Source organism: Procambarus clarkii, chromosome 19, assembly GCF_040958095.1.
Source record: "Procambarus clarkii isolate CNS0578487 chromosome 19, FALCON_Pclarkii_2.0, whole genome shotgun sequence".
Classification (NCBI taxonomy): domain Eukaryota; kingdom Metazoa; phylum Arthropoda; class Malacostraca; order Decapoda; family Cambaridae; genus Procambarus; species Procambarus clarkii.
Window position 1 is genome coordinate 35,409,898 of NC_091168.1, and position 8,954 is coordinate 35,418,851.

The following is an 8,954-nucleotide window of genomic DNA, read 5'->3' on the forward strand; positions in this document are numbered from 1 at the left end:
CATAGTGTACCATTGTCCTGTACCATAGTGTACCATTGTCCTGTACCGTATTGTACCATTGTCCTGTACCGTTTGTACCATTGTCTTGTTCTGTATTGTACCATTGTTCTGTACCGTATTGTACCACTGTCCTGTACCGTATTGTACCATTGTCCTGTACCATATTGTACCATTGTCCTGTATCATAGTGTACCATTGTCCTGTACCGTATTGTACCATTGTCCTGTACCGTATTGTACCATTGTCCTGTAGCATAGTGTACCATTGTCCTGTAATGTATTGTACCATTGTCCTGTACCATAGTGTACCATTGTCCTGTACCAAATTGTACCATTGTCCTGTACCATAGTGTACCATTGTCCTGTACTGTATTGTACCATTGTCCTGTACCATAGTGTACCATTGTCCGGTAGCATAGTGTACCATTGTCCTGTACCGTTTTTTGTTGCCGCGGAAGGCGGCTAGTTTATTGTGCACCCCATACTCATCCTGTGAGCGGTAGCGCAAAAACATTACAGAGGGCACAAAAGGTCTTTTTCAGACCTCATCTTAGATTATTACATAAACAATTTCATCTATCCTTCACACCTTATAGTTACAATGTCAGCTAGTTACAGAGAATGTGCTATTACAAGAGCTATATATTTACAGTAAGTCATTATACATTAATGGTAGGTCTTATCGCTAATACATAATAGTTTGGCCAATGGGGATATTACAGAGTCATAGGGGAGCTTCTGTTTATTATTAGTCCTCACAATACACTACTTGTTTCTTCATCTCATATGTCGTTTATCTACTGGGAGCGAAATATGGATACAGCGTAAGGATTTCAGGTAATTTATCCATGGTAATAAGATAGGTTGCCATATCCTGCAGCGTGAGCTTAGATTTATCTCTAAAAGGCTCAATTTTACAACAATCCAAGATATAGTGTTCGAGTGTGTGTCCCTGTCTTTGTCCACACACTTTACACTTTACTTCATCTAGATCCCTATACAAGCCCAACTGCCAGAGACACTTGTAGCCAAGTCTTATACGAGCTGTGACAACATCTGTTAGTCTACTGACTTTGTTACTTGCCCCATACACATGTTTTACTTCACACATTTCATTGTGATGAACAATGGACCTGCTAGTTCCAGTTTGCACTGTTCTACTTTCTTCAAATCCATCCAGGAGTTCTCGTCTAATGACACTTTTAAGGGACCTATTTAATAACTCAAGATTCCGTTCAGTACTGTCTTTATTTACTGCAGCCTTAGCAAGGGCGTCAACTTTGTCATGTTCCTGCAGGCCAATGTGAGAAGGTTTTATATAATGATTGAATAGTGAGAATATTTAATATTGAGCGCTATTAAGCCAATATATGACTATACCAATATCACTACGGAACACTTGGAAAGGAATACACGAGGCCAAGGAGCTGGGCCAATCAGAACAGCGTGAAAGAACGGTGCCTAACCACTTTAGACCAACGGGGATCGAACTCTGGCCATGCTAGACAAGGGCCGTCGCTAGGTTAGGCCACTAAGACGCCGCGGCCGCGATACAGGCAAGAACGTGTCCACAAATAGCAAATGTAAAAGTCAATTTTCGAGTTCACAGAAATACTCTGAAAATTGATGCGTTGGAAGGTCACCCAGCTAGAAGGATTGGTGGAGACAGACGAAGAGCAGCTCTCTAACACTGTCTGTGTACTGTAGCAGCTCTCTAACACTGTCTGTGTACTGTAGCAGCTCTCTAACACTGTCTGTGTACTGTAGCAGCTCTCTAACACTGTCTGTGTACTGTAGCAGCTCTCTAACACTGTCTGTGTACTGTAGCAGCTCTCTAACACTGTCTGTGTACTGTAGCAGCTCTCTAACACTGTCTGTGTACTGTAGCAGCTCTCTAACACTGTCTGTGTACTGTAGCAGCTCTCTAACACTGTCTGTGTACTGTAGCAGCTCTCTAACACTGTGTACTGTAGCAGCTCTCTATCACTGTCTGTGTACTGTAGCAGCTCTCTATCACTGTCTGTGTACTGTAGCAGCTCTCTAACACTGTACTGTAGCAGCTCTCTATCACTGTCTGTGTGTTGTAGCAGCTCTCTAACTCTGTCCTGTGTACTGTAGCAGCTCTCTAACACTGTCTGTGTACTGTAGCAGCTCTCTAACACTGTCTGTGTACTGTAGCAGCTCTCTAACACTGTCTGTGTACTGTAGCAGCTCTCTAACACTGTCTGTGTACTGTAGCAGCTCTCTAACACTGTCTGTGTACTGTAGCAGCTCTTTAACACTGTCTGTGTACTGTAGCAGCTCTCTAACACTGTCTGTGTACTGTAGCAGCTCTCTAACACTGTACTGTAGCAGCTCTCTAACACTGTCTGTGTACTGTAGCAGCTCTCTAACACTGTCTGTGTACTGTAGCAGCTCTCTAACACTGTCTGTGTACTGTAGCAGCTCTCTAACACTGTCTGTGTACTGTAGCAGCTCTCTATCACTGTCTGTGTACTGTAGCAGCTCTCTAACACTGTCTGTGTACTGTAGCAGCTCTCTAACACTGTCTGTGTACTGTAGCAGCTCTTTAACACTGTCTGTGTACTGTAGCAGCTCTCTAACACTGTCTGTGTACTGTAGCAGCTCTCTAACACTGTACTGTAGCAGCTCTCTAACACTGTCTGTGTACTGTAGCAGCTCTCTAACACTGTCTGTGTACTGTAGCAGCTCTCTAACACTGTCTGTGTACTGTAGCAGCTCTCTAACACTGTCTGTGTACTGTAGCAGCTCTCTAACACTGTCTGTGTGTTGTAGCAGCTCTCTAACACTGTCTGTGTACTGTAGCAGCTCTCTAACACTGTCTGTGTACTGTAGCAGCTCTCTAACACTGTCTGTGTACTGTAGCAGCTCTCTAACACTGTCTGTGTACTGTAGCAGCTCTCTAACACTGTCTGTGTACTGTAGCAGCTCTCTATCACTGTCTGTGTACTGTAGCAGCTCTCTAACACTGTACTGTAGCAGCTCTCTAACACTGTCTGTGTACTGTAGCAGCTCTCTAACACTGTCTGTGTACTGTAGCAGCTCTCTAACACTGTCTGTGTACTGTAGCAGCTCTCTAACACTGTCTGTGTACTGTAGCAGCTCTCTAACACTGTCTGTGTACTGTAGCAGCTCTCTAACACTGTCTGTGTACTGTAGCAGCTCTCTAACACTGTCTGTACTGTAGCAGCTCTCTAACACTGTCTGTGTACTGTAGCAGCTCTCTAACACTGTCTGTGTACTGTAGCAGCTCTCTAACACTGTCTGTGTACTGTAGCAGCTCTCTAACACTGTCTGTGTACTGTAGCAGCTCTCTAACACTGTCTGTGTACTGTAGCAGCTCTCTATCACTGTCTGTGTACTGTAGCAGCTCTCTAACACTGTACTGTAGCAGCTCTCTAACACTGTCTGTGTACTGTAGCAGCTCTCTAACACTGTCTGTGTACTGTAGCAGCTCTCTAACACTGTCTGTGTACTGTAGCAGCTCTCTAACACTGTCTGTGTACTGTAGCAGCTCTCTAACACTGTCTGTGTACTGTAGCAGCTCTCTAACACTGTCTGTGTACTGTAGCAGCTCTCTAACACTGTCTGTGTACTGTAGCAGCTCTCTAACACTGTCTGTGTACTGTAGCAGCTCTCTAACACTGTCTGTGTACTGTAGCAGCTCTCTAACACTGTCTGTGTACTGTAGCAGCTCTCTAACACTGTCTGTGTACTGTAGCAGCTCTCTAACACTGTCTGTGTACTGTAGCAGCTCTCTAACACTGTCTGTGTACTGTAGCAGCTCTCTAACACTGTCTGTGTACTGTAGCAGCTCTCTAACACTGTCTGTGTACTGTAGCAGCTCTCTAACACTGTCTGTGTACTGTAGCAGCTCTCTAACACTGTCTGTGTACTGTAGCAGCTCTCTAACACTGTCTGTGTACTGTAGCAGCTCTCTAACACTGTCTGTGTACTGTAGCAGCTCTCTAACACTGTCTGTGTACTGTAGCAGCTCTCTAACACTGTCTGTGTACTGTAGCAGCTCTCTATCACTGTCTGTGTACTGTAGCAGCTCTCTAACACTGTACTGTAGCAGCTCTCTAACACTGTCTGTGTACTGTAGCAGCTCTCTATCACTGTCTGTGTACTGTAGCAGCTCTCTAACACTGTCTGTGTACTGTAGCAGCTCTCTAACACTGTCTGTGTACTGTAGCAGCTCTCTAACACTGTCTGTGTACTGTAGCAGCTCTCTAACACTGTCTGTATACTGTAGCAGCTCTCTAACACTGTCTGTGTACTGTAGCAGCTCTCTAACACTGTCTGTGTACTGTAGCAGCTCTCTAACACTGTCTGTGTACTGTAGCAGCTCTCTAACACTGTCTGTGTACTGTAGCAGCTCTCTAACACTGTGTACTGTAGCAGCTCTCTATCACTGTCTGTGTACTGTAGCAGCTCTCTAACACTGTCTGTGTACTGTAGCAGCTCTCTAACACTGTCTGTGTGTTGTAGCAGCTCTCTAACACTGTATGTGTACTGTAGCAGCTCTCTAACACTGTCTGTGTACTGTAGCAGCTCTCTAACACTGTCTGTATACTGTAGCAGCTCTCTAACACTGTCTGTGTGTTGTAGCAGCTCTCTAACACTGTGTACTGTAGCAGCTCTCTAACACTGTCTGTGTACTGTAGCAGCTCTCTAACACTGTGTACTGTAGCAGCTCTCTATCACTGTCTGTGTACTGTAGCAGCTCTCTATCACTGTCTGTGTACTGTAGTAGCTCTCTAACACTGTGTACTGTAGCAGCTCTCTATCACTGTCTGTGTACTGTAGCAGCTCTCTATCACTGTCTGTGTACTGTAGCAGCTCTCTAACACTGTACTGTAGCAGCTCTCTATCACTGTCTGTGTACTGTAGCAGCTCTCTAACACTGTATGTGTGTTGTAGCAGCTCTCTAACACTGTCTGTGTACTGTAGCAGCTCTCTAACACTGTCTGTGTACTGTAGCAGCTCTCTAACACTGTCTGTGTGTTGTACCAGCTCTCTAACACTGTCTGTGTACTGTAGCAGCTCTCTAACACTGTCTGTGTACTGTAGCAGCTCTCTAACACTGTCTGTGTACTGTAGCAGCTCTCTAACACTGACTGTGTACTGTAGCAGCTCTCTAACACTGACTGTGTACTGTAGCAGCTCTCTAACACTGACTGTGTACTGTAGCAGCTCTCTAACACTGTACTGTAGCAGCTCTCTAACACTGTCTGTGTACTGTAGCAGCTCTTTAACACTGTCTGTGTACTGTAGCAGCTCTCTAACACTGTGTACTGTAGCAGCTCTCTAACACTGTGTACTGTAGCAGCTCTCTATCACTGTACTGTAGCAGCTCTCTAACACTGACTGTGTACTGTAGCAGCTCTCTAACACTGTGTACTGTAGCAGCTCCCTAACACTGAACTGTAGCAGCTCTCTAACACTGTCTGTGTACTGTAGCAGCTCTCTAACACTGTCTGTGTACTGTAGCAGCTCTCTAACACTGTGTACTGTAGCAGCTCTCTAACACTGTGTACTGTAGCAGCTCTCTAACACTGTCTGTGTACTGTAGCAGCTCTCTAGCACTGTGTACTGTAGCAGCTCTCTAACACTGTCTATGTACTGTAGCAGCTCTCTAACACTGTCTGCGTACTGTAGCAGCTCTCTAACACTGTCTGTGTACTGTAGCAGCTCTCTAACACTGTCTGTGTACTGTAGCAGCTCTCTAACACTGTACTGTAGCAGCTCTCTAACACTGTCTGTGTACTGTAGCAGCTCTCTAACACTGACTGTGTACTGTAGCAGCTCTCTAACACTGACTGTGTACTGTAGCAGCTCTCTAACACTGACTGTGTACTGTAGCAGCTCTCTAACACTGTACTGTAGCAGCTCTCTAACACTGTCTGTGTACTGTAGTAGCTCTTTAACACTGTCTGTGTACTGTAGCAGCTCTCTAACACTGTGTACTGTAGCAGCTCTCTAACACTGTGTACTGTAGCAGCTCTCTATCACTGTACTGTAGCAGCTCTCTAACACTGACTGTGTACTGTAGCAGCTCTCTAACACTGTGTACTGTAGCAGCTCCCTAACACTGAACTGTAGCAGCTCTCTAACACTGTTTGTGTACTGATGCAGCTCTCTAACACTGTCTGTGTACTGTAGCAGCTCTCTAACACTGTCTGTGTACTGTAGCAGCTCTCTAACACTGTCTGTGTACTGTAGCAGCTCTCTAACACTGTGTACTGTAGCAGCTCTCTAACACTGTGTACTGTAGCAGCTCTTTAACACTGTCTGTGTACTGTAGCAGCTCTTTAACACTGTCTGTGTACTGTAGCAGCTCTTTAACACTGTCTGTGTACTGTAGCAGCTCTTTAACACTGTCTGTGTACTGTAGCAGCTCTCTAACACTGTCTGTGTACTGTAGCAGCTCTTTAACACTGTCTGTGTACTGTTGCAGCTCTTTAACACTGTCTGTGTACTGTAGCAGCTCTCTAACACTGTACTGTAGCAGCTCTCTAACACTGTCTGTGTACTGTAGCAGCTCTCTAACACTGTGTACTGTAGCAGCTCCCTAACACTGCACCGTAGCAGCTCTCTAACACTGTCTGTGTACTGTAGCAGCTTTCTAACACTGTCTGTGTACTGTAGCAGCTCTCTAACACTGTCTGTGTACTGTAGCAGCTCTCTAACACTGTCTGTGTACTGTAGCAGCTCTCTAACACTGTCTGTGTACTGTAGCAGCTCTCTAACACTGTCTGTGTACTGTAGCAGCTCTCTAACACTGTGTACTGTAGCAACTCCCTAACACTGCACTGTAGCAGCTCTCTAACACTGTCTGTGTACTGTAGCAGCTCTCTAACACTGTCTGTGTACTGTAGCAGCTCTCTAACACTGTCTGTGTACTGTAGCAGCTCTCTAACACTGTCTGTGTACTGTAGCAGCTCTCTAACACTGTCTGTGTACTGTAGCAGCTCTCTATCACTGTCTGTGTACTGTAGCAGCTCTCTAACACTGTCTGTGTACTGTAGCAGCTCTCTAACACTGTCTATGACAGTGTTAGTGTCAGTGTCTCAAACTCTCACAAGTCAAGCCTGGCCTCGGGCCGGGCCTCGGGCCGGGCTTGGGGAGTAGAAGAACTCCCAGAACCCCATCTAGCAGGTATCAACCAGGTATTGAGATGTGAAGTAACTGCGTAGACTACTGCGCTACTGAACCCTACATACAGACTCATCTTATTGTTAAGAGCGAAGCCCACTTGAACCGGTTTCTTGGAACGCCAGACGAAACAGCTTATGTATTTTTAGTTCGATGACTGGCCGCGGGCGCTGACCGCTCCTCTCTGAAGGCCGTCACTCCCCTCAGAACTCTCGCTCGCATCTGATTGATCTCCGTAAGAAATACATATTCAGGCGATTTGGACCGAGATCCACCAAGCACTGACGAGCCACTTTACGAAACCTGTGCATCTTTCCTCCACCATGCCGCCTGACGTTGTATTTATTAACCGGATAACGAACTTGGAAGCTTCACAACCCAAGGATGTTGTGGTTATAAACAACCTCGTTCGAGGAAAGATGTACAGGTTTCGTTAGAGGGGGTCACTTAAGCGGTCTGTCTAGGTCTGTGGCCTGTAAACACGAACTAGCTCTCACATATATCATCAATTGATTGATTAAAACGTTTCACTGACCCCCCCCCCCAGGTTAGGGAGCCGGTCGGCCGAGCGGACAGCACACTGGACTTGTGATAATGTGGTCCCGGTTCGATCCCGGGCACCGGCGAGAAACAATGGGCAGAGTTTCTTTCACCCTATGCCCTGTTACCTAGCAGTAAAATAGGTACCTGGGTGTTAGTCAGCTGTCACGGGCTGCTTCCTGGGGGTGGAGGCCCTGGTCGACGACCGGGCCGCGGGGACACTAAAGCCCCGAAATCATCTCAAGATAACCCCCCCCCCCTCATACAAAATGAGATAGTTGGTGGTATGAGCTCCGTGGCTGAGTTCAGCCCCTCACGAAAGTCATTCACTCATTCTTTCTGCTCGTTTCCTCTGGTGGGTGTGAGTGGAGATCTTTGGCCTTTGTTTGGGACGGTGTTCATGAGTAAGTCATGAAATGTTTAGAAAATGCCATCTGGTGGTCGCCGGGAGGACTGGAATAGCTCTAAGAGGGGGGGGGGGTGTTGTGTGTGTGTGTACTCTCCTAGTTGTACTCACCTTGTTGTATTCACCTAACTGTACTCACCTTGCCGAGGGTTGAGCTTCGGCTCTTTGGTCCCGCCTCTCAACTGTCAATCAACTGGTGTACAGGTTCCTGAGCCTATTGGGCTCTATCATATCTACATTTGAAACTGTGTATGGAGTCAGCCTCCACCACATCACTGCCTAATGCATTCCATTTCTTAACTACTCTGACACTGGAAAAACTCCTTTCTAATATCTCTGTGGCTCATTTTGTAGGTGGTGATCATGTCTCCTCATTCTCTCTTGTGTTATAGTCACATGAGGCTTTATTGCAGTAGTTATTCCTCGCACCTCGTGCCTCAGCTCTTGGACTGGTCTCGTGGCATAACTCTGAACGGTCTCTAATTTCGTCCAGCGTTTGGTTAAAGGTTGGACTAGGCAGCTCCAAATTCAGGTTGGAGCTCCATTGGCCTGCCATTGGTGGTACACAATTTCTGAATGATTCCTCACACAAGTTTCTAAAGGCCGTTCTTATGTTTGCCAGCCTCGCATGTGCCGCTGATGGTATTATCTTGATATTAGAATGATATCGAATAGGATGATGGATGATTGATTAGTTAGGAGGTGTTTAGGAATAATGTCTTCACTATTCTTCACTTTACCTCCAGCCCGTCCTCCTAAGGTTTCCCAACGCCAAGAAACTGTCGTACTAAAATGCCCTTCTTCGGACCTACCAGAGGACCCACAACAGA

At 46.0% G+C, this 8,954-nt stretch overlaps 1 protein-coding gene across 1 annotated transcript in view; it reads right to left on the reverse strand.

The window, feature by feature from the left end:
• Window positions 1-8,680, reverse strand: part of LOC138366412 (probable methyltransferase-like protein 24) — a 32,135-nt gene extending 23,455 nt beyond the window's left edge. Inside the window, exon 1 of the mRNA XM_069327457.1 lies at window positions 8,554-8,680. Coding sequence (XP_069183558.1) covers window positions 8,554-8,680 — 127 coding nt within the window. The remainder of the gene's footprint in view (window positions 1-8,553) is intronic.
• Window positions 8,681-8,954: the final 274 nt, after the last annotated feature.